The sequence below is a fragment of the Ambystoma mexicanum genome, chromosome 1p (assembly GCF_040938575.1).
Source record: "Ambystoma mexicanum isolate Mex_15411 chromosome 1p, UKY_AmexF1_1, whole genome shotgun sequence".
NCBI lineage: Eukaryota > Metazoa > Chordata > Amphibia > Caudata > Ambystomatidae > Ambystoma > Ambystoma mexicanum.
In genome coordinates, this window is record NC_090921.1 from 788,857,633 (window position 1) to 788,883,767 (window position 26,135).

At 51.0% G+C, this 26,135-nt stretch overlaps 1 protein-coding gene across 12 annotated transcripts in view; it reads left to right on the top strand.

The window, feature by feature from the left end:
• The window catches only part of UBAP2L (ubiquitin associated protein 2 like), a 1,950,223-nt gene that overhangs the window by 762,844 nt on the left and 1,161,244 nt on the right, over positions 1-26,135 (top strand). For all 12 annotated transcript variants that reach the window (XR_011304365.1, XR_011304368.1, XM_069651771.1 and 9 more), the window contains one exon: positions 22,970-23,171. Coding sequence is in view for 10 of the 12 variants with exons in the window: in XM_069651771.1 (XP_069507872.1) it covers positions 22,970-23,171 (202 nt within the window). In the remaining 2 variants the exon portion in view is untranslated. The remainder of the gene's footprint in view (positions 1-22,969; positions 23,172-26,135) is intronic.

Consider the following 26,135-nt stretch of genomic DNA (forward strand, 5'->3'; position numbering starts at 1 on the left):
TTGCCGGACCTCTTTGTATTGTCCCACCTTTGCGGAAGTGTTCCAGGATCCTTTCACGATCCCTGTAATTAAGTATCTTAGCGATCACCTGCCTAGATGGGCCTCCTGGCGGCGGTCTCCTCGTTAGGGCCCTGTGCGCCCTTTCCACCGCAAACCCCTGAGACAGCACTCCTCCAGTGATTTCTTGTAGCAACATTGTCTCAATGAATTCCGTGGGGTTATGGCCTTCTGCTCCTTCTGGTAGTCCAACAACAATAAGGATATTATTTCTCCGGGCTCACCCTTCCGCCTCCTCCGCTCCGCTCTCCAGATTACCCACTCGTTGCACCAGGGCGTGAAGCTCCGACCGGTGGGAAGCACAGTCCGCCGTGTTAGGGCCCATCTCCTTCTCAAGGTTCTCAGTGCGCTCCGCCAAGGACCTAACGTCTTTCCGTAGCAGATTCACATCCTCTTGCACTGCCCCAACCTGGAGCTCCAGCGCTGTTTTTAGTTCTGCCACCGCTAGTTCGAGCTTGGTCTCCCAAGCCGCCTTCAGATCGGCGATCGCTTCAAGGGCCTCATGATTCATGCCCATGGTGGCACTGCTCCAAACTTCGACTTTGTCTTTGTTCCTGGCTCCTTCTGGGCCTGGTGGCGTCTTAGTGTATTCCTCTAATGTGGGTTGCTTACTCTTCAGTCTTGGGGGTTTATTAAACATGGCGCTGCGTCCATGAGCCATGGGCCAGGCCCTTCACCCGTGGTCTTCAGTCCCAGCAAGAGTGGGTTCTTGCTGTCCTCAAAGGGCCGATGATATCTGCTGGTTCCTTCAATCGTCCACACTCCGCTCCGAGCACTGCACCAGCCTTTTTCCCCTTGTTTTTCTGTCACTGCGGCCACCCAGACTGGGCAATGTGATCATTATTTCGTATCCCTAGCGATCTTCCTCTGCTGTTGTCAAACGGAGACAGCTTCTCTGTTTCAGGTATGCGCCTCTCGGGATCTCTTTGTTCTCGTCCGCGGCCATTTTGATGTCCCTTCCGCGGCTGGTCTCTCAGAACAAAGTAACAATCCGACCGTTCCTCCGCTGTAAATTTGCAGTCAGCCTGCTCATGCTCTGCCCTGTGCCTTCCCACGCCTGCACATACTCTTTGGGCCGCCGCTGATCAAAAAAGTATGCATTTCTTGGTCGGATTAAATTGTCGGATCACGGAGTTCGCAGGGTTTCCAGCCTATTCCATGGCTGCCAAGCCACGCCCCCCAGGATTGACATCTTTAATGTGTTAATTCTACCCAACCACGAGATCTACAGGGGCCCCCAGTCCACCAGCTTAGATTTTACCTTCTGAAGGAGCCAGGGGTATTTGGCTATATAAAATTGCTCCACATTCTTGGTGAAATGTATCCCCAGATACTTCAGCGAGGAGTCTACCCATCTGTATTTGTAAGCCTTCTTGAGGTCCTGGGGGTCCAGAGGGCGACAGGAGCAAGGGGGAGGGCTTCAGACTTGTGGGCATTGACTTTTAGGCCAGCCACTTGACCGAATCTGTTCAACTCTCTTCCCACCGCCTGCAATGAGATGATCGGGTAGGTCAATGAGAGGATCATATCATCGTCAAAAGCTGCTATCTTGTGGATCTTGCCGAATGGAATACCTTTATCTTCAGCCGCTCGTACCGTCTCCAAAAACGGTTCCCGGTGAAGGGCGTAAAGGAGCGGCGACATCGGGCAGCCCTGCTTGGTACCTCTTACCACCCATATCGGTACGGAGACCTGGCCATTTATCGCCAGATGTATGACTGGGTTTTGATAGTTTGCCTTTACCCGCGCAGTAAAGCCCAGTCCAAATCACATTCGACCCAAGACCGCAAACAGGAACCCCCACTCAACCCGATCGAAAGCCTTCTCTGCATCGATCGCCAAAAGAAGGGCCGGAATATTCTTTTTCTGGGACTTTTCAATCCGGTGCGCCAGACATCTGACATTATCTGAGGTTTGTCTACCCCTTATGAAACCCGACTGATCGCTATGAATTAGTTTGGGGAGGCTGGATTCTAGACGATTGGCCAGGACTTTAGCATGAATTCTGGCGTCGACAGTTATTAATGCAATGGGACGATAGGAAGCACAGTCAGTAGGATCCTTGCTCTGCTTGTGAATCAAGATTACTTTAGCTTCGTTCATGGAGCTGGGGAGTGTCCCGTGGATCCTATACAGTTAAATAGTTTAGTGAGGATGGGAATCGGCACCTCCTTATGGGTCTTGTAGAATTCAGAAACATGCCCCAGGCCCTGATGGGTTTTACCCGATGGAAGGTTGATGACCCTCCTCACTTCATCAGCCGTTATCTCGACTTCCAGCGCGTCTCTATCGAGTTGTGATAGACGTCGAATGCCAATTTCACAAAGATATGCTTCCTGGTCAGCAGTCTTGGGGTAGCTTGGGCTATAAAGGGCAGCGTAAAATTTGGTAAATTCACCCTCTATCGGAATGCGACGTGAGCAAGACCCCGCCCTCGCCCTTTATTTTTAGTATGGTTTTATCACCGGCCTCCTTTCGCAATTTTCTGGCCAGAAAAAGCTTTGTTGCCTTTGACATAGAACCTCTGTCGCTGGCGGAGAAGATTCCGTTCAGCCGCTCTAGTGTGTAAGAGGTTCAACTGACCATGCAGCGCCCTGTACTCCTTTTTGGTAGCAGCCGACATGCTAGAGCCCATGCAAGACATAACCTCCTTAAGCCTTGGTTGTAATTCCTCCAGCCTTTGCTCCCTTTCCCTTCTGGCCTTGATAGCGATGATCTGCCCCTGATTGTGGCCTTAAAGGCGTCCCACCATATCTGAGGGGTGAATTCCTCCCACTTACTGTGGATAGAGTATTCCCCACCTTCTCCTCTATCTCCCTAACCAGGAGAGGATCCCTAAACAGCGAGGCTGGGTATCTCCATTTCCAAATGGCCGGAGGGCCCCTGGGCACCGTCAACAACAGGGTGAGTGGGGCGTGGTCCCCCAAGGTGATCGCCCCCACCTCCAATGCTGACGTCCTTCCCAACAGTGGTTTCGAGATCCACACAATCTATCCGCGAATGTGACCTATGTGCATGCGAGTAGGTGTACCCCTCCGCCTGCCCATAGAGTTCGCGCCAAGTATCTACGAGGGCCAAGTCGCACATTTTCCTCACCAGATCCCCTGACGCCCCCCCTGATTCTCCCACGATGAAGAGCTCCTATCTTTGGAAGGGTCCCAAGCTAAATTAAAGTCACCCATTAGGAGGATGTCACCCCCCCCCCCAGCAAATTTCACCAGACGTGTGAGGGATTTTTGTATGAAGGCAACCTGAGCCTGATTGGGCGCATAAAGGGTTGCTACCGTGAAGGACTCTACCCCCCCGCCACCCCTTCCACTCTAGTAACACTGCGAGATACCGACCTTGGTTATCCTTCTGCATGTCCCTAATAGTCAGACCTGACCCGTCCCGTATAGCAATTAAGACCCCCCTCCCCCTTCTTACATGTCTGTGTAGCCTGTACCAGCCGGGTGTAACCCCAGAATCTAATCCTGTGAGAATCGCTTGTCTGCACATGGGTCTCTTGCAATGCCACTACCTGGGGCTGTTCCCGCTTAAGAAAGCGCTCCACCTTTCTCCTCTTAACTTGGGAATTAAGACCTTTCACATTTAGGGAAAGAAACTTTAAAACGTCAAGTGGCCGTCCGCCAGTTTCATGAGGATCGTATTAAACTTAATGGACCTTCGAGGCCGTACCCCATTTGTTGTGTGCACCGTGAGCTCCCGCCATGAGCCCCTGTTCGGGCCACCCAGCTCTAAACCCTGAATCTTGAACATCTCCCAACCCCCCCTTCCTTCTAGGCGAGATCGACTGGCCCTCAGCCCCCCCCCTCGTGTGATGACCATGAGAGCCGACCCTAATAACAAAACCAGAAACTACCAACGCAGGAAAACCCACTTCCCATTCCAAGACCCCCAATAACTCCCTTCCCCAAACCTGCAGCCCAATACAGCAGGAACAAACAGCTCCTCCACATCCCCTGAACAGCTTCCGTTAGCGCCCTCCCCGGACTCTAATCTAAAGCTTGAGACAACCTTAGGACAACTTATATTGCAGCTGAGGGGATACTCTGCCCCGTCTAATCTTCCTGGGCTCCATTATTAACAGGGTGCCTGGGAGCTAAGTCCGAAGCTCTCTTCCTTCCTCTCCGGCGCTTGGTTGTGGACCATTCCCATGGCTTGCGCGAAGACTGTTGCACTTTCTCTCCCAGCTGAGGGGGCGAGGCCTACTCCTCCAGACCCAGCAAGGCCAACCCCTGATCGCAAGTCGTGATCTTGTGATGGGAACCTTGCCAGATGAAAGTCAAACCAAATGGGTGGGCACATTTATAGCGAATCTGTTGTGATCTAAGGAAAGACAGGACCCATCTGTCGCCTCTTAATGAGCATAATCCTTGCCAGGTCTTGATATAGCGAGATTTCCTGTCCATTGTACATGATTTGAGCGGCCCTTCTCGCTTTCTCCATAACTCTCTCTTTCATAGCATAGCTATGGAAGGCCACCAGCACATCTCGTGGTCTGGATCCAGGTTCCAACCTACGCGGACCCACCCTGTGGACTTTGTCGAACTACATGTCTGAGTTAGATTCCAGCAGATCCACAAATTTTAATTTCAGCATTGAGGGCAGCTCCTGGTCCTGAATATCTTCCGACAGCTATTTGACTCTGATGTTCGCCCTTCTTGACCTGTTCTCCAGATCTTCTGCTTGCAACTCCAGGTTTTGTGTAGCTACTGCCAAGGTCTCCAACAGGTTGTCCACTTTTCTTGCGTCCTCTGTCAGTTCTTGAATGGCTCGCTCATTAGTGTCCACTCTCTCCTCGACCTTATTCACATCTCTAAGTTCCCTCACTCTTTCATCCAGATCCTCTCGCAACTTATCCATGTGTTGTTGCCCCACCGCCGTAATCTTCTCCACCAATTCACCCACGAAGTGGGAGAGCATCTCTTGAGTTATCGGCTTATCTTGGACTTCCCTGGGAAGCCCGGCGGCAGTCCCGGTTGACCCCTGGGCCGAAACTTGAGCCTCAGCCATCTCCATATCTTTGGATCAGAATTTCGTGAGGGGGCCCTCTGGAACCTTTCTGGGTGGTTTTCCTTGGGAGGGGCAGTCTTTTCCCTTGTTCCTGGACATTGTTGACCGAAGTGACTGCACCCACCCGCCACCAGAAAACGGAGAACCGCACTGATGTCAAGAAGAAACCCTCTGGGCAAAGGCGATGCGGGGAGGGCGGGAGGGGCACACCGCCGCACTGGGCTCGCAGCTGTGCCTGGATCGTATGGAACAGACTCAACTTGCCCCTGCCGGGCACCGCACCCTGGCAAATGCCCAAACTCCCCCTCCTCTGATGCACCAAAATGGCAGCGAGTCCACCCGGGACCAGGATGTATCCCCGTGCTACGAATTACTCGATGACTTGCCAGCGAAGTCCAATTAATCTGATGGGGCGGCACACTCAAGTGCACACCCAATGGCCCCTGACGCTTGTTGACACAGCGGTCCCCGGGCAACCGCCCTCGGTCCAGCTGCCAGCCCGACACTCCTGCACTCTGTACCTAGGGAGGAGCCTCCAGTCTCAGGTCGCTGGAGCCTCCATGCTCCCGCTACTAGGAGTGCCACGGGGAAGCGCCAGCCCCGGGGTCCCCTCGCGCTCCACAAGGTTACTGCCCAGCCGCCTCTCGGCCCCTCTTCCCACCCGCAAACCGGGTAAACCACGGGCAGGGAGTAAGTTTTCCTCAGCCCCCCATAACTCTCAGGGAGGGCGGCTGCAGCGCAGCAAGTCCGCGGGCTGTGCACCCAGGAAGTAGTCCAATCCCCCGGTCCGCCTGTCACCTCCTCTCAACCAGTCCGGCACCGGACCTCCAGTGGGCGTGTGAAAACAGCCCGCCCGGCCAAGTCTGCAGGCTACAAGGGGAGGCGGGGCCGCCGCACCTCCGCCGAGCTCCGGGCGAATGGCCTCCAGGCCTGCCCCGCACACCGCAGGCAGACTCTCCTCCAAGGTCCGACGGGTGGCAGCAGTGCAGGCCAACGATATCCCGGGGGCCAAGGAGCTAGCAGCAACCACACGGTGGGACGCCGGCCGGGGCCCCCTGGGTACACCCCACAGACCTCAGGCTCTCTTCTCCACACCCGATGAGCGCCGCCACAGCCCCGGCACCGCCGGCCACAGCCCCGGCACCGCCGGCCACAGCCCCGGCACCGCCGGCCACGTCCTCTCCAGGGGCTTGTCTCCTGCCTCGGCTGTCACCTCCCGTAGAGCAGAACCCTCGCCAGCGCGTTCGAGTGCCGGGGAGGGCTACTGGTACAGCGGGCGGGCTGATAGCTATGTGGAGGTCGGGAGCGCAGGGCACAGCGTCCTCCCCACTACGTGGCCATCTTGGAATTTAAAGAACCTATTCTGACACTGCCTGTTGGTCACTAGTCCTAGTGACCCCCCTTCTGCCACTGAGAACACTCGTGCTCCAAGAATAAGGGAAAGACTTTTAAGGGATTGTGACTTTTGCCTTAAAAAGAAAATAAGTGATTAAAAGTTACTTACTTGTAAAGAGTTGGTTGGTAACTATAACGCTAAGCGTGACTAGTTACAAAATCTATTACTCACCTTGGATGTGTGATGCACTATTCTTTATGGTTAACATCTTTTCTTCATTAGAAACTGTTTTGCCAGTCTAATAGAAAGTAGATGAGAAGGTATTTCACTCTACTCTGATTAGGTTGTGCCTCTTTCCAAAAGTAAAGTGTTGGTTTCACCAGATTATTCCTGCAGGGTAATTGTATGAGTGCCCCTCAACAGGGTCTTGCTTCCCCTGACTTGCTGCTAGCCTGTTTAGAATAAGTATGTATTAGGTTGTTGCCTACCTAGAATATCTTGCAGTCATTCAGCATAGTGTAACATTGGATTTTACTTTTCCCTTCATTGTGAGGTTAAACTATATGGGTTTTACTTACCTTGAGTTAGCTGTGTGCCATCCCAAGTTACAAGAGTTACTGCTTACCTCAATTTGGGTTTCCCTGATTTCAATAGCACCTGTAATTGAATATTACATCCTTAGGTTTTACTCACCTAGTACAACTGTTTTATCACAAAAGTAGTTATAGGTTTTTACTGTACCTGGACTAAGTGTTCAACTATTAACAAAAAGTATATTGTCGAGTCACTGTACAACTGTAAGGGTCTAATGCCCTTGCATTACTGAATATAATTGTGAAAAGTAACCATTGGTTTTCACTCCCCAAGAATAGGGGTGACCTATACTGAATGTGTATGAAAAGGTTTTGACTTTCCTAGAACTACTGTTGGATATTTCAAATTGGGTCTATACTTGGGTCTGTGTACCTTTTTTTAAAGTATATTGTTTTTTTTATATTGTGATTTCATGTGTTAATACTTACCCCCTACATTTATCTGGCCCTACTTGTATATAAATAAATCATTTATTTTTAAAATACAAAGTGTTTCAGTATGTCTTTGGGTCATTTGTATGACAATTTCACTTGTACTGATTCTACAGCCGTCTCTCCCTCCTAAAATAAGCCTGGTTGCCTTGTCTGCGCTACCATGTACTCGGCTGGTGCATCCCTGTACTAAGAGTGGAGTCTTGTACTGCCTCAGTTGAATGGTTTTACTAAGCCCTTAGTTGGACTTCAGATAAACTGTCCTATCAGTTTTGCAGCCCACTAAGGTCACAGGATGTCCGGGGTTTGGGGCAGGGGGTGGCGGCTCAAATTAAATGTGGTCTTGAGGCTGATTATGTCCACGAGCCGAAAGGAGGAAGTCTATGGTGGTGGAGCTTCCCAGTCTAGTTGAAAAGTAGATCAGGACAGCAGCAGGGCTTCACTGGTACTTCTGCTGTGGTTGTAGGTGCTGCAGGTGTCTTTGATCATCTTCTGATTCGGATTTCCAGTTCCATTGGCGACTCTCCCTGTGGTCCAAAAAGCCTTACCTTCTCCACCATGGAGTCTGGCATGGATTCACATGCTCATGAATATTCTCTGTCGTCAGGCTGGGAATCCTCGGTAAAGAAAAAAAATCAGAACAGTTTAATTTCCGAACTGTCCTTCTCCTAACAACCAATCACTGGTCTCTAGGTCATACTACCCCCAGCCAATGACTGCCCTCTACCTAAGCTCCTTCTCTGGCAGCCATCTTCAGATTTTTACCGCACGTTTAAGTTTTGGGAGTCCTCGTGCTTAGCTCTCGAGCTTTGACTGCGTTTTGTGCTTTGTCAAAGAGTTTACTCTTATTTTTTCTGTCAATTGAGCATCAAGCTCCATTGATCTACTTTCCGATTAAGTGGAACCTGTTTTTCGGATTCTTCAGCGCCCCTCGAGGGCGAATTTGGTCGAGTTTCTTCATGGAGGATTTCAGAAGTTTGTTCAAGGGCTACGCCGTGTGGACATGTCGGAGGAAAAGTAGGATTCGGCTTGCTTTTACAAGATTTGTTCTGACTGCGGCTTGCGGAATGTCTTCTGGGACGATAAGCATCCAATTGTCTTTACTGCCTATATCCGGACCCAACGCATGTGGAAGAAGACTGCGTTTTGTCAGGAGATGGTGCCCTGCACGCTGAAGGATGGGCATCAACGGCTCAAGGAGTGGCTACAGGCCAAGGCCCCTGCTCTGGGTCGGTCCCAGCCGCATGCTTACCCTGCTACCAAGAAAACCGATTGGTCTTCTAAGACCTTTGAGTGCGCCCCTCCCACAAATGGCTAAGCACCTCAAGTCCACTGTCACCGGGAGCACCGTTGCAATGGGCTCCACAGCGGCCAGGGCTAGTACAGCGTCTCCAGCGGCTTCCGTCACCAGTCAACGCTCGGGATCTTCATCAAAGAGGAAGTTGGACCATCCGGGCAAGCTCGAGGAGAAGCCCAGGACCGGCCCACCGGAGAATGCCAAGGGGAAGGGGGTGTGCTGACCCTCCCGTTTAGGAAAAGGCTGCGGGTCCGACCAAGGCCGTGAAGGCCCAACCGTCCAAGGGAGTGTGGGGGGGAGGTGGCATCCCTCGAGCAGGCTGCCATGGTGGAACTGCCGGACGCACCCCAGAAGGCTAGCGTCTCCCTGCCTGCCAGAAGGGGGGGAGTCTTTTCAGCCCATTGAGAAGACACCAGAGAAGATGCCAGTAATTTCACCGAATCTGTCCCCCCTGGTCGCAGAGAAAGGGGGGTGGGGCAGGTAGACCTCCAGGGCACTGATATCTCCTCAGAGGAGGAGCTTATCGACCTCTGGACCATCCAGGAGGAGCGGTGCGTCGAGGGCTGCCCTACGGCCAGGATTCCGACGAGGGCGGCGGTAAGGACTAAGAGGAGACTGACGAGGAACAGCAGGGCATTGAGGGCCTGTCTGACCAGCCCATGCCACTGTCACTGGTTCCGTGTTCGCATCCGTCAACAGAGCTGCCTCAGCAGTCATCTGGAGATATCTCAGCAGACATTCTGTCTTGCATGCTCTAGTTTCGGGGATCCAGACAAGGATTGAGGCAGGATTGAACCGTCCGTAGCGTCGGTCACCCACCCATGCACCCTGGTGGTAGGACGGCTGGTAAACTTTGTCTGCGGTTGGAAGACCATCTCCACCGACCGATGGGTGCTGGACGCTCTCGCTCACGGACACACCCTGGAATTTCAACAGAAGTGTCCCTGTATACCGCCAGTGGCCCGGCAGGAAAACCACGTCCCTTGGCTGCTGCTGGAGGTGCAGGCCATGCTAAGGAAAGGCGGGATAGAGTTCATCCCAAAGAGACTTCGGGGCTCTGTAGTGTGTTCTCGTTACTTCCTTGTGAAGATCGGGCCTGGAGGTCCATTCTCGACCTTAGTCAACGGAACAAATACATAAAGTCCCAAAAATTCTGGATGGTTACTCTTCAGCACATGAATTCATGCTCGGTCAGCTGGAAGAGGGGGACTTCCTGTCGAGAGGATGCATACTTCCACATCCCCATTCACAAAAGACACCAAGTTCCTGCGTTTCTGGTGCAAGGGAAGCACTACCAATTCAAGGCCCTTCCCTTCGGATTCAGGTCGGCGCCAAGGGTCTTAGTCCCCGGCGCCAGGGACGGCGCTGCTCTGGCTACGGGGGATTCACGTCTACCCTTACCTGGACAACTGGATCATCCGGGCCAGCTCAAAGGAGATTGCCGTCGACTACACAGCGAAGACCATGCGCCTGCTGACGGAGCTGGGGTTCTTGGTGAAATATGCAAACTCCTGCCTGATTCCATCGCAGGCCACACTGTCTCTGGTATCCCAACTCAACACAGTATTGTGCCTGGCGTCTCCGTTGGAGGAGAGGATAGCGGCCATCTTGGGCAAGGTTCAATGGCTGTTGGCCCTGAAGATCGCAAGGGTGAAGTCCATCAAGTCCCTGCTCGGCATGATGTCGTCGTGCATAAATCTAATTCGGCTGTGCAGGCTACGGTTGCGTCCACTACAGGAGTTCCTCGACACCCGTGTCGGGAAGCTTCGAGGACAAGATCACATTCGACGAGAGTTTCCGTCGTGCGATGCACTGGTGGCGAGTACGTGCCCATCGGTCCCCAGGTGCAGATTTCCAGACCTCACTTCATCAGAAAGGATGGGGAGCGCACACCTGAAGTCTTCATGCAAGAGGCATGTGGCTACCCGAGGAAAAGATGTTTCACATCGTGTTGGAGCTTTGGGCAGTGTTTTAGGCCCAAAAGTCCTTCTGTCCCTCAAGGGCAAGGTGGTACGGGTCTTCACGGACAACATCACCACAATGTTCTACATCAGTAAGCAGGGGGGCATCAGATCGCTCGCTGCTCTCCAAAGAGGCGCAGAACCTATGGCACTGGGCCGTAGCCCAGGGGATGTTCCTCATCCTGTTTCGTCTGGTGGGAGTGAAGAACACTGTCGCTGACTCTCTCAGCAGGTAGCTGCGCTCTTTCCATGGTTTGGAACTTCGGCAGGACCAAGTGGATCATCTGTTCCACTGATGGGACAATCCCCAGATCGATATGTTTGCGACGGTGACCAACCCCAAGTGCCGGAGGTGCGCCAGCAGGTTTCCCCAGCCGGGGAGCACGGGGGATGCATTCTCCTTCTCCTGGGATGGCCTGTTCCTCTATGCAAAGATGAGCCTGGTGTTCCAGCATTCAAGCAGCCCTCATTAACAAAGTCAAGCTCCTCCAAGATAAAATCCAATCAACGCAGTTCACTTCCCAAACAGGACAGTCTGCCCCGTCCCTCTTCCCACATCCCGAGAACCGTTTCTTCTTCAGAGACGTCACAGAGATGGAAGTCTAAGCTCTCCTCAAAAACATCAAACCCTCTACATGTAAATGTGACATTTGCCCACCAGCCATCAAAGAGTGCTCCGACGCACTGACTCCTATTACGGCATTCATCAATGCCGCCTCCTCCTCTGGAACCGTACCTCAAAGCCTAAAAGAAGCATGGGTCTGACCACGCATAAAGAAACCCTCTCTAGACCCCACTTGCCCAAACTACCAACCTATCGCCACTGTCCCCTTCCTCCTCAAAATCCTAAATAAAGCTGCCCACTCCCAAATCCAACACTACCTTGAATCTAATGCCATCTTAGGCAAAAGACAATCTGGTTTCCTCAAAGGCCATGGCACAGAAACGGCTCTTTTCGATCTAAAGAACCAAATTACCAAAATATTGGACAAAGGCAAACCTGCCCTCCTGCTTCTCCTAGATCTACCCGCTGCATTTGATCTCGTGGATCATAGCATCCTGACCGCCCATCTATCCAACGCAGCCCACTACTCAAACAAAGCCACCTCACGGTTAACCTTGTTCCTAGAGGTCAGAGCCATGAAGGTTTACTCCGATGAGGCCAATGCAGCTCCCTCCACCATCGATTGTGGTGTGCCACAGGGTTCCTTTACCGCTCCTACCCTGTACAACCTATTCACGAAGCCACTTTTTGACATGTTGGACTCGCTTGGCATAGCATACGAACTATGCCGACGATACCCAAGCCCTCCTACCACTCACTGGCTCCTACAACCATGACGCAGCCGCATCCCTTCAAATCTACGCTGCCATCCAAACTTGGATAGCAGCCAATGGTCTTTGCCTAAATGGGGACAAAACTGAAATAATCATTCTAGTTCCCAAAGAAATACTGCCCAATCTTATCCAAAAATATGATCAATTAATCATTGACAACACCAACATACCGGTCTCCACTTCAGTAAAGACCCTAGGAGTCTACCTTGACTCGACCCTTTCAATGTCACGTCAAGTCAGCACCATTGCCTCGGCCCACACCACCAAACTTATAAATGCTATGAAACCTTTTCTAACCACCCAAAACTGCCTTTCTATTGCCCGTGCCACAATAGGAGCTAAATTGGATTATTGCAGTGCTTTCCTTGCAGGCACATCAGCTAAAAAATCTTAACAGGCTCCAAACAGTACAAAACAATGCGCTCTGCGCAGCACTCGGCATCCTCAAACGACACCACATCTCACAGGCCAGGTGAGCCGCCCACTGGCTACCTGTCAAGGAAAGGATCAACTTCAAGGTCCTCACACTTACACATAAATGAATCAGTCTCTCCGCCCCGGCCTACCTAAAAAAAAAAAAAAAAACCCATCACCAGAAATAAATCTGCTTTCCCCATAAGAAGCATCCACGCCAACTAACTCTGTGTCCCCCCCCATCAAGAGTAAACGCTGGAGGTAAAGGTTTTCCCCACATAGCACCCAAACTCTGGAATGCCCTACCCAACGCACTTGGAGCTGAACCCTCTTTATCTTTAGCAAAACCCTCAAAACCACGCTGTTCAACTACCTCCTACCCCACACATGCCAGGTAACTAAGTTTTCTACTTCACTGTAACCATTATGTTTTATGTAACCACTGCTTGCCTGTAACCACTAGGCTCTTCTATCTTTTGTAACCACAGCATGCCTGTAACAACCAAGCTCTTCTACCATTTGTAACCAGCAAGTATATCTAACAGCGCCACGATGCCTAAGGGCTGTTGTGCTCTTTAAAATGCAAATAAATAATTAAATGTGTTTCTCCCGTTGCCATTGCTTCTGCGACTCATCAATCAAGTCAGACTGTCCCAGTGCAGGATGCTCCTCATCGCACCTGCATGGCTGAGGCAGATATGGTACCTGGACCTTCTGGACAAGTCGGCGTCCCCTCCAGTTAAGCTTCCGGCGGATGCAGATCTTCTTGCCAGGGAAGGAATTGTTATTCTGCACCACGACACAGGATCGTCTACACTGAAATGCTATGGCCATAAGTGGAAGAGGTTCCCCATCTGGTGCCGTGCACAGAAACTCAATCCTCTAAATATTACGGCCCCGCAGGTGCTGCCGTATTTACTGTCGCTGGCCAAGGCATGGTTGGCCCATGCTTCAATCAAGGTTCATCTGGCGGCTATCTCCTGCTACACCAGTACTCCGGGGCGGTCGTTATGGTCACACCGATTGGTCAAGGAATTCATAAAAGGACTTTTACTTTTGTTCCCGCCTGTGAAGGTTCCGGCCCCAGCGTGGGAGATCAATGTGGTGCTGACTAGGCTCGAGCCTATGCATTCGGCGCCACTGAAGTTTTTATTGTGGAAAACAGCGTTTCTTGTGGCCCTCACCGCCGCACGACGGGTGGGAGAGATTCAGGCCCTATCTTGTAAACCACCGTTCTTGACATTCCACGAGACAAGGGTGGTGCTGCGGACGCACCCCTCCTTCATGCCCAAGGTGACGTCGGACTTCCATCTGAACAAGCCCTTGGTGTTAACTTTTTTCCTACGCCTTCGTCGCTGACTGAGAGGACTTTGCACTCGCTGGATGTGGCTAGAGCGCTGAACCTTTATGTGGCCTGCTCGAAGAGTTTCCGGAAAACTTGTATGCTTTTTGTGAACTTTGGACCTGTGAACCATGGGAAGGCTCTGTCCAAGGCTTCCATTTCCAGGTGGCTCTCCGGCTGTATCAATCATTGTCACCTGTTGGCAAACCGACCATTGCTTGGCCGTCCGAGAGCCCATTCTACCAGAGTGATTGCTGCTATTAGGGCGTTCCTGTCTGGTGTGCCCCTGCTGGACATCTGTAGGGCTGCTACGTGGAGATCGACGCTCACCTTCACGAGATTCTACTGCGTCGATAGGGATTCCAGGGAGCAGTCCAGTGTCAGCCAAGCAGTGCTGCACAAACTGTACGCTTGAAGTTGAGCATCGTGAGGAGGTTGGAGATTGCTTCTGTTGAGCCTTCTTTTTGAATGAGCATGTGAATCCATGCCAGACCCATGCTGGAGAAGGAACAAGTTACTTACCTGTGACTGTTGTTCTCCAGCATGGGTCTGGCATGGATTCACAGGCAAACCCTCCAGCCTACCGCTCTGCGGCTCTTGTCTTGGTCCTACTGCCACTTTACGTGCTACCAAATCTGAAGATGGCTGCCAGAGGAAGGTCTTGGGTAGACAGCAGTCTTTGGCTGGGGGCAATATGACTCAGAGCTCAGTAATTGGTTTATAGGAGGAAGACCGTTGGGAAACAACAGTTTTTTTCTATTACCGAGGATTTCCACCCTGACGGGTAGTGATCATGAGCATGTAAATCCATGCCAAACACATGCTGGAGAACAACAGTTACAGGTAAGTAACTTGTTCCTTCTCCAGCATGGGGTCTGGCATGGATTCACATGCTCATGAATATTCCGCGTCAGGGTGGGAATCCTCGGTAAAGAAAAAATCAGTATCAGTTTCGTTTCTGATCTGTCTTTCGTAGTAGTAACCAATCACTGATCTCTGCGTCATACTGACCACAGCCAATGACTGCCCTCTACCTAAGCCCCGCCTCTGGCAGCCATCTTCAGATTTTCACCGCACGTTCAAGTGTTGGGATCCTCGTGCTATTGCTCTCGAGCGTAAGTGCTTTTTTTCACGTTTGTTCTCAGAAAAATCTCTTTTTTCCGGTCAAAAGAGCCTCAAGCTCCATCGTTTCTTCATCCGATTAACGGGGACCTGTGTCGGATTCGTCTACGCCCTTAAAGGGTGAAGATTTCGTCGAGCCACGCTTTTGGAGGACTCCAGAAGTTTCTCAGGCCCATCTCGGACATGGCCCAGGAGAAGGGAAGCTCGACGCCCGGAAAGCTGTTCAGGGTCTGCCCTGGATGCCAGCTTCAGAATGTCTTTAAGGAGGACGAACACTCCCTTTGCCTTTACTGCCTACATGAGGACAAGACTCATGTGGAGAAGGACTGTGCGTTTTGCGGCAATATGTCGGATCGGACCATGATGGACCGCCATCAACGTCTCGCCAACTGGCTGGAAGGAAAGAGCCCGTCAGGCGAGAAGAAGAAGTCCGAGCGGTCTTCTAAGACCTTTGAGGGCGCTCCGGCGACGGGGGTCCAACAGAAGGCTAAGCACCGCGAGTCCGCTGGCACCGGGAGCGCCGAACGGTCGGGCTCTACGGGTGCCAGGCAGGGCGCATCCTCCCCGGCGCCATCAACCACAAGCCAACGCTCTGGCTCGGGTAAGAGGAAGGCTGAGCACCTGGCGAAGCTCCTGGAGAGACCCCGGTCGAGCTCGAAGGCCCCATTGGAAGGGGAGCGAGGCGGTGACCCTCACCCAAGGAGAAGGCGGTGAGCGCACCTAAGGTGGTGAAAGCCTTGATCCATCCGACCAAGGCCTCTATCGAGACAGTTGCGGCGGCCCTGGCTCAGCCTGTGGAGGCTACACCAGTGGTGGCGACCTCAGGGCCCAGAGTCTCCCTGCCACCGCGGAGGGAGTCCTCTTTCATGCCCATCGACAGGACCCCCGTGAAACCTCCGTGAAACCTCCGACGGAGAAGAAAAAGGGGGGGCAGGAGGTCGTTGTGGATTCGGCCTCAACCTCTGAGGAGGAGCTGATCGAAGTCTTAAGCCACGGCGTTGGCGTGGAAGAAGACCAGCCCGTCGGGAGGGACCCCGACGTAGGAGACGACGAGAACGTCGAGGGTGCTGACGGGGCTCGTCCCCTCAACCAGCGCCGCAAGACAACTAAGCGGCCATTTTGTTGGCTATACAGTCCTTATGCTCAGAGATAAGGACGAGACTGCCGTTACCACCAACGGAGGAACCGCTTCCGACGGGGGACCCGGAGCCAGGCCCTTCTGGGAGCCCTCCCCCCTAAGAGAAGGATTCATCCTCCTCCTCCTTTTCAGCCATCGCGCCCTGTTCAGCCCTCCTCCACGTCCACGACACGTGGGGATGATACAGGGACTGACACGACCGCGGAAACAACCTGTTTTGGGAAAACAGTGGACGATTCCCTTCAAGCCATCAAGGCGGACACGGAGACGGCCCGGGCTCTTGGGGTTCTCCAGCAACGGTGGCCGCCCTTTCGGAGCGGCGGAAGCAAACAGGGTGCCTCCAAAGGTTCCAGCGTCGGATTTTCCACCTACCGTCAAGCGGCCTGTTCGTCGTCAAGTCAGGCGGACCCCGCCGTCGTCGCCAAGGAGGACAAGGCGGCAAAGCCTCGTCGAAGCAGGACTGAACCGGCCGTGGGGTCGGGCCCCCACCGAAGCACCCCAGTGGGAGGCCGGCTAGCGAGCTTCGTCAGCGTGTGGGAGTCAATCTCCACCGACCGTTGGGTGCTGGACGCCCTAGCTCAGGGTCACGCGCTCGAGTTTCTAAAGAGGTGCCCGCGCATCCCCCCTGTTGCCAGGAAAGAACATCACGTCCCTCAACTTCTCTTGGAGGCAAAGGCGATGCTCAAGAAGGGCGCCATTGAGCTCGTCCCAAAGAGGCTTCGGGGCTCTGGAGTTTACTCAAGATACTTCCTCGTGAAGAAGACGACGGGAGGATGGTGTCCCATCCTGGACCTACGACGACTGAACAAATTCATCAAGGCACAGAAGTTCCGGATAGTCACCCTCCAACACGTCCTGGGTCAACTGGAGGAGGGCGATTTCCTGTCGTCGTTGGATTTGGAGGATGCCTACTTCCATATTCCCATCCTAAAGGGACACCGAAAGTTTCTCAGGTTCGTGGTCCAAAGGCGTCACTACCAGTTCAAAGCCCTTCCCTTCGGATTGAGGTCGGCACCCAGGGTGTTCACCAAGTGCCTCGCACCGGTGGCGGCGCAGCTGCGCCGAGAGGGGATCCACGTCTACCTCTACCTGGACGACTGGCTCATCCGAGCAAGGACGAAGGAGCTCGCCGTGGAGCACACGGCAAGGACCGTCCAACTACTCACGGACCTGGGATTCTCCATAAACTACGCCAAGTCCCACCTGGTGCCCGCGCAAGACGCACTGTTTCTGGGAGCGAAGCTCGACACCGTGTCGCTTCTGGCCTCTCCGTCGGAGGAAAGGACGAGGGCCATCTTGGGCAAGGTGCAGCGGATGCTGGCTGCGGATGCGGCCAGGGTGAGGTCCATCAAGTCCCTCCTTGGAATGATGTCTTCTTGCATTTATCTCATCCGCCTGTGCAGGCTCCGGGTGCGCCCGTTGCAGGAGTTCCTGGACGCACGTTGGATCCAGACGACGGGCAGCTTCGAGGAGAGGATCACACTCGACGAGAGTTTCCGACGTGCAATCCGGTGGTGGGGCACCCGCGCGCATCTGACGGCGGGCATGGACTTCCAGACCCCCGGCCACCAGGAGACAGTGACCACGGATGCCTCCCTGGAAGGGTGGGGAGCGCACACCGAAAATCTGCACGCGAGAGGCCTTTGGCTTCCGACTGAGAAGTCCCTCCATATCAACGTCCTGGAGCTCCGTGCAGTGTTTTGGGCCCTCAGGTCCTTTCCTCCGTCCCTCAAGGGCAAGGTGGTGAGGATCTTCACCGACAACACCACTACCATGTTCTACATCAGGAAGCAGGGCGGTACCAGATCCCCAGCCCTGTCCAAGGAGGCGCAGGATATGTGGCATTGGGCCGTCGCCCAAGGGTTGTTTCTGGTGCCGTTTCATCTGGCAGGGATAAAAAACACCATCGCCGACTCGCTCAGCAGAGAGCTGCGCTCGTGCCACGAGTGGGAACTACGACAGGATCTAGTGGACCGCCTCTTCCGACGGTGGGGCACACCCCAGATCGATCTGTTCGTGACGGCGACGAACTCCAAGTGCCGGAGGTTCGCCAGCAGGTTTCCCCAGCCGAGGAGCATGGGCGATGCTTTCTCGTTCCCCTGGGAGGGCCCGTTTCTATACGCGTTCCCTCCATTGCCATTGCTGATCCGGCTCATCAACCAGCTCAAGAGGTCACGGTGCAGGATGATCCTTGTCGCACCTGCGTGGCCGAGGCAGATATGGTTCCCGGACCTTCTGGATTTGTCAGCGTCCCCGTCAATCAAGCTGCCAGTGGACGCGGATCTTCTCTCCAGGGAAGGAGGCGCCATCCTCCATCACGACCCGAAGTCGCTGAACTTGCAGGCCTGGCTCCTGCAGCGTTAGAGTTTGGAGGATACGACATACCGGCCGACTGCAGAGAGGTTCTTGCAAAGGCCAGGGCGTCCTCAACTCTTAAATGCTACGGACACAAATGGAAGAGGCTCTCTGTCTGGTGCCACGCACAGAAGATTAACCCTCTAAGGATTATGGCTCCCCAGGTACTGCCGTACCTTCTGACGCTGGCCAAGGCTGGACTGGCGCACGCGTCCATCAAGATTCATCTTGCTGCGATCTCCCGATACACCAGAACCACGGGGCGGACGTCTTTGTGGTCTCATCGTCTGGTGAAAGAATTCATGAAGGGACTGTTCAGATCGTTCCCGCCGGTGAAGGCTCCTGCCCCGGCGTGGGAGCTCAACGTGGTGCTGACCAAGCTCATGGGACCTCCGTTCGAGCCTCTGCACTCGGCTCCGTTGAAGTTCTTGTCGTGGAAAACAGAGTTTCTTGTGGCCATCGCCTCCGCACGACGGGTGGGAGAGATCCAGGCCTTTTCCTGCAAGCCCCCGTACTTTAATTTTCACGACACGAGGGTAGTGCTCAGGACGCACCCCTCCTTTATGCCCAAGGTGCCGTCGGACTTCCACCTCAACGAACCCTTGGTGTTGTCTGTTTTCTTCCCGTCGCCTTCGTCGCCGGCCGAAAGGACTTTGCACTCGCTGGATGTGGCTAGAGCGCTGAAGTTTTACGTGGACCGCACGAAGTGTTTTCGGAAGGCGTCACAACATTTTGTGAACTTTGGACCTGTCAATCAGGGGAAAGCTCTCTCAAAGGCCTCCATTTCCAGATGGCTCTCCGGCTGTATCATGTACTGTCATCGGTTGGCAAACCGACCGCTGCCTGGCTGTCCGAGAGCCCATTCCACCAGAGCGATCGCAGCTACCACGGCGTTCCTATCTGGTGTGCCCTTGCTGGACATCTGCAGGGCTGCTACGTGGAGGTCGACGCACACCTTCATGAAATTCTACTGCGTCGATCGGGATTCCAGGGAGGAGTCCAGGGTCGGCCAAGCAGTGCTGCGCAATCTGTTCGCCTAAGGTGAGCCGGGTGAGGAGGTAAGAATTGCTTAATGTTGAGTTTGATGTAATGCTTAATGTTGAGCCTTTGCCACCTCCCGTGGTTGTGCATGTGTGCACTGCTATGTATTCTTTATTCATGAGCATGTGAATCCATGCCAGACCCCATGCTGGAGAAAGAACAAGTGACTTACCTGTAACTGTTGTTCTCCAGCATGGGTCTGGCATGGATTCACATGCGAACCCTCCCGCCTACCCCTCTGCGGCTCTTCACTTGGTCATACTGCCACTTCACGTGCTACCAAATCTGAAGATGGCTGCCAGAGGCGGGGCTTAGGTAGAGGGCAGTCATTGGCTGTGGTCAGTATGACGCAGAGATCAGTGATTGGTTACTACTACGAAAGACAGATCAGAAACGAAACTGATACTGATTTTTTCTTTACCGAGGATTCCCAGCCTGACGACGGGGAATATTCATGAGCATGTGAATCCATGCCAGACCCATGCTGGAGAACAACAGTTACAGGTAAGTAACTTGTTCCATATAAATAATTCTAGGAGGACCCTGCAAAAGGACTCCCTAAAGGGAAACAAACTGGCAATCCTATGTGAGAGGTAGGTTGGACACCCTGGACAACTCTTTACTCACTCCAGTCACACTGGAGCGACTTTTCGGTTCAAGGTAAGTTATACCTTTCACCCCACAGTACCTTAGGTTAGAAAAAATGCTCGTAGCTGGATTCTCCACTGCGCAGCAGCGACAGACCCGGTCTCCTGATTACTAAGTCTGACTAAAGCAAGGACTCTGAATAGGATGTCTCAGCAGCAGTCTCTATAGAGGACTGTTGACAAGGATTTCTTGACTCTCCTTGGTCGGTCCTTGGTTTTGGTGCCTTTTTTCAGCACCAAACAAAGGACTGTATTCGCCCTAATGATCTTATTTGATTCTGAAGACCTGCACTCTGTTGAGGGGACTTAGATGAGCAGGATCGTGCCTCTGGAGATCCAACTGGAGCTCACCAAAGCGCTGGACAGATTTGGCCTTGCAAAGACTTTGTACTCCAAATGGGCCAGGGGTCTCCTGGTATTCGCTGTCTTCAGCTTTGGAAAGGCACAGCACCTCTGGAGATGGCTCAATTTGTAGGTCCTCTCAAGGTTTCCTCTCAAGGTTGGTTGGTTCCATCAGCCAAATGTAAGGAGTCGTCCTCTTTGGAACACCTCGGAAAACAGGCTCTGGACAGCATTGGTCATTTCACAGTGATTGGAAAGGTCTTCAGGCGTCTGTCATCTTCAGCTCCAGTTCTTCTGTTCTAAGGGTTGACTTGCCTTTCACCTCTGGAACCTCACCTCTTATTCAGTTTTCCCACTCTCTATGCAAACTCTCAGCATTTTACAGAAGGGGGCGAGTGGCTGCCCAATCAAGACAGCCAGCCCCCACCATAGCTCCCCCTCCCCCATCCTTTGGGAGCTGGTTCCATTCAGGCACTCTGGCAGACAAAAGTATCCCCATTGCACTGCATTGTAAGATTCAGTGTGATGGGGGAATTTTTGCATCACCGTAGCTTTTTACCATTCTGTTTTAAGGTTGCTTTTATATGTTCTGTTATATGGCCTTTGTATAGCGCCTACTGGTATGGCCTTGAACACTGTCAGGATGAACGCCCTTAGGAAGACTGTAGGCCGAGATGTGGGAGGTGCAGAAAGGATTTCTAAAATGCGCATTTGTGCGTTTGTTTAAAGTGTCATAGAATGTAAAAGGGAAACAGTTTCCTAGTTCTGAGAATCTGATGGACTGATCATATTGCCCATAACAAATTAGCCAAAGGCAAGGAAAGTGAAGCTGAAGGCTTTACTTCCCTTGAACAGGTCCAAAACCAGAGCAAATAGAAAGGGGGCCCATACAAACTATGGAGGGAAAGTTGCAAACCACTTGATGAGCCTATTGAGCTTAAGGGAATTAGAAGTAGTAGCTGGTGTCAGGAATATGTACCCGGGACACCTTTCCACAGGTACTGAAGGAAAATCTCCTGGACTATGGGTCCAGTAAAGGAGGAACTGTCCCGACAGAACATTCATCAGTGGCTATTAGTATAATTAAATTGTTCGAATGTGACAAGGGGAATATGCATAATCTAAAACTAGACAGTTGGTTTTCACTTAGTCACTGACATATATCCGATTTCCAGGTTTGTGACCTATTCATCTGCATCTTGCACCAAATTGCAATGTCAGATTAATAATCTCTTATAAAGGAAGTATATAGATGTGTGGGTTTTCTGACTGTATCCTTGACGTCTTGTGCCATAAACTTGATAGAATTGATTTAATTTTGGATGTAACTTTACAGAGATCGGGCGGGAACATTATCTTATTTCTACATCGAGGTAGGTGTAGGCGTTCTTTGAAATATAGTGGTTGGATAAATAAGGCTTTATTGGTGGCCATAAGACTGATCCTTCGAGTTTGGAAAACTAGGAAGAAGCCTACAGTTGAAGATTGGTTAGTTTATTTATGCACCTTATCGAATTTTGAAAAGTTCTCATTTAGAGTGAAAGACAAGGAAGAGGTGTACAACCTGTTTTGGGGTCCATTCAAAGCCTTGTATGATTGAGTATATAGGCTGCGGATTAGTATGAGGAGTGGGTAGAAATGGTGTAGTGGGAAAAGGAAGAGGAAAGGAAAAGAGATAAGGAAGGGGTAAAGAAGAGGGGAAAGATGAAACGTTTTTTTCTTCTCACTATTATACTTTTTGGGGGATTTGGTTTGGTATCTGTGTTTGTGTGTATGTTCTGTTAAATGTTTTTATTGACTGTTGTATTTTGCTCTTTTATTGTTTACAAAAATGAAAATGTTCTTAGTATGTCGGAGGGATCATTTGATTATGCTGTTTATTGATATTTTCTTTAATTGAATCATTTTGATGTGTTCTCTGGTTCACTATTCCTTTCTGTATTTGATTCTTCTGTGATTTAATTTAATGACATACTAATAGAGATTTAAAAAAAATTATTATAAACTTGATTTGTTAAATGCTGAATATAAGTGACACAGTTGTTTACATTTCTGACACATGCGGACAAAACAGATCTTTCCATGGTTCTTTGTAATTTCACTTTACTACCATAGTCATTCTATCCAGTAATAGTGTTTGACTACAAGAGTGTGGTGCATTTTACTTATCGGATGCAAGCTGGTGCTTTCCTTGAAATTGATGAACAGTCAGATCAAGCACAGGTCAAACCATGTGAATCAAATACCTTTACCCAGGTTGTACATACACAACTTATAATAGTTTTTTTGCATTGAGATTCTTGATGTAGTAAAGCTGCTTAACCACCCTGTGAGAACAAAAAATGAATGGCACAGTGCAGGACTCTTTTTCCCATTTGGAAGACAAGGGTTGTTAAAATGTGTTTGGAATACAGATAATCTACCATCGCTTGGATGTAACTGAATATAATTCAGTAGGCGGAGTCCCTTAGCAACAGAATTTGTGCCACATTATTACAATAATAATCCCTTCTCTTGTTTGTTTTTCTGCATCTGCAGGTGAGCATGCTGGGCAAAGGGTTTAGTGATGTTGGGGAAGCGAAAGGCGGCAGTACAACAGGCTCCCAGTTCTTGGAGCAGTTCAAGACTGCACAGGTCTATGCTCAGCTGGCAGCGCAACATGCCCATACTGGAGGTGGAAGCTCTGCATCATCCTGGGAATTGGGGCCTGCCCCACAGTCCTCCACACTTGTGCAGTACAGTAAGTAATCAGGATTTCATTTTTTTTGTGAAGATGTACTGTGGGTTCTTTTATAGTTGCATGGCTCCTGATATAGTTGTTATCCCATGTGTGCTAATTTGACTGTTGGGTGCAGTACGTTACAAAAGATTTTTTGTTTGGCGAGGTTTGTTTTCCTAACCCATTTCGGCAGGTAAGGTTCTTTCTGCCACTTCTTGGACAAGTACTGGCCAGTCCCAAAGGCTTCAAGTACAGGAGAACCCTATTGTCTATTTTTACCAATTTCTTTTTCGCACGAAGGATACTAGGGCTGGGTCATCATGTCTCCATCCCACTTTATTTTTCTGTAGTGTATTTCCCATTTTTTTGTAGCGTTGCCGACAGGCTGCTGGTAGTTGTAATCTTTAAAAAAATACTTTGGTACTGTACTGTGCACTCTTAAATTTAAGGCCCAGATGCCGGTATACCCTAGTTTAAAGCCTCTCTTTTCATGCCACTGACTGTATCCTCCTTCCACCATTTCAAGGGTATGTAGTTGCTATTTCTGAGGCTTGTGGCTCTGCTTAGAATCACATGCTTTACCTAGGCTGACATCTAGTGGTAGGTGCAAAGTATTGCAAGTATTGCATGACTTGTTTTCGAAGTTCAAAAAGTGATGACTGGACGCGTTTATAATACTATCCCTTACCATCTGTGACATGTACTGTACCCATGGTCCTTCACTCGTTGAGGTATCTCAGATTTTGTTTTCTACCATAGTGGTCGTCACTCTTGCACAGAATCTGAAGCTTTCGCTCCTTTGATATTGTTAAGAGTATGTTGGGCAAGATTGTATGCAGTACCCTGTGGTTGACTGCACCAGCCTTGTTCTCTTGGCAATAGTTAACCCAAACTTTGGTAAAAGCATGTACCACACAAGTTGGTAAAGTGACTGAGCAGCCAGGCTTATCTCAAGAGGGGTCAAAGTTAGCATAAGGTTGTAACACAGATTCACAGTGACATGTATCAAAATAACCACTTACACTCAAGGTTACTTGTTTAAACAATTAATTTAATTAACAGTCAGTTGAATAAGCCTTCTTTAGAAGGTACCAATATAGCAGTAACACAAAAATACACTTCAAAATTACACTCAGTTTCTGTAAATCAGTAAATGCCAATTTGGAATGGCACACAGATTCTTCCTACACCCTGAGGTGACTTAAATAACTAGGACGCTGTGGACATTAATATATCACTGGTACATTTAGAGCAATACTGAGGTTGTGCTAAATAAGGAGAAGATAGGGTGCGGGGGGAAACAATGGTTAACAAATCTTCTTAAGCAGGCAAGTACTTTTTGAACCCTCCAATGCAAAGTAAATTAACCCTTTCCTGGGAGAAAGGCAAAGCACAAAGTCAGAGGTAATGAGTGTCTTTCGGGGAGCCAGGCCAGCCAATGTTAGTTGAGCAAAAGTCTAGGTAAACTTGAGCAGTTCTTGTAGGTAGGTAAAAAGTCTTGCACAATGTTTTATATGTTTCATATCGAAATTAAATCACTGTAGGGCCACCAGCTGGGAGGCTTGTGAGGGGCAAAGCTGTAGCAACTCTGCAAATGCAACCAAGACAAGTCTCAACTGAGAACTAGCACGGCTACGGGCGGTGCTAGAGAGCCAAGCCAAGATGGCTGCGAACCTGTGATCCCTCCTACTCCTTCATAGATCCGGCCAATAGTCGGAGGTTCCCAAGCTATAGCCAGACCACAAACTAGGTGTAGTGCTGGGGGATGCCTATGCCCTCATACATGTTAAATGACTGAACAATTTGATGCCAGGAAACATTGCTGTGAATGAGGCGGGAGAACCCTGTGAGACGCTGTGTCTGAGCTGTGGAGGGAGTACCGCCCGTGTGCGTGCTCACTGGTCGGGACTTCTCCAGAGAATTGGTGAAGGCAGAGGACCCAGTCGGGGCACGACAAACCAGTGGGTGCAGGTCTGTTGCGAGGAGCTGGGCGACCTCCAGCCATAACATTGACCGAGTGACGCCCCGGCCGGGATGATCTGCAGGGGGCGATGGGCTCTGGAGGGCTGATCAACCTGGAATGCCCTTTTTGCTACAGAGCCTTCCCCCGGCGGGATTGCTGGCTGGCGGTCCGTGAAGATCCTGAGCACCACCTGTCAGGGAGAATACTCAGAAATGTGCCAATTCCTTCCTCCTTGGAGGATTTTGAGGACTTGATTTTTTTAACCTTGAGAGAGTGAGACCCTTTTTCCCCACTCATGTATTTTAATGTGAATTTTACCTCTGTTTCTTTTGGTTATGGAGTCTGACAAACTCCATAGGCATCATCTTTTAAATTGTCGCACAGCACCTTCAGTGCAGTAGTACAGGGAAGTCTTCCAGATTTCCCCAATGTTTAAATACATTTCTCTGGGATAAACTGTTTCCCAGAGAAGTAAAGTGAATTTGAATTTACTTACCATTGTAACTTTCTAGACCCAGCACACCCCATCTTCCAATAGAATCCTGGAGGGGTTACTTAGTATCTCCTTTGTCTAACTTCTTATGTAACATGTTTTATGTTACCCTTTCCTCACTGAATTGCTGGTGACAGAGGTTTAGTTTTGAACTAACATGGTTTGCATTTTCTGCGGCTATTCGCAGCTCCGGTAAAGCAACTGCGGGAGCCATATTCTTCAAAATGGCACAGAGCCAGTTTTGATAAAATGGTCCCCAAACCAGGTTTGGTCTATTTGTTAATTTCACCTGTGGCGGGATTCAGGAGTGAAGACCGCCTCTGGCTCCAGAGTGTCTAGGTTAGGCAGGAAGTGATGGAGGTGTCCGAAACTCCCTGTGCTTAGTCTCCTAGGAGACCCAAATGCACTCTGTGGTGATTGGCTGGCTGACTGTCCGGCAAGGTCAGCCACCCTGCTGGGTGAGTGACAGGCTGGAATGAATGGGAGAGAACTGAATAAAAGGCGAGTCTTTTGACTTGGAAGGCGGAGT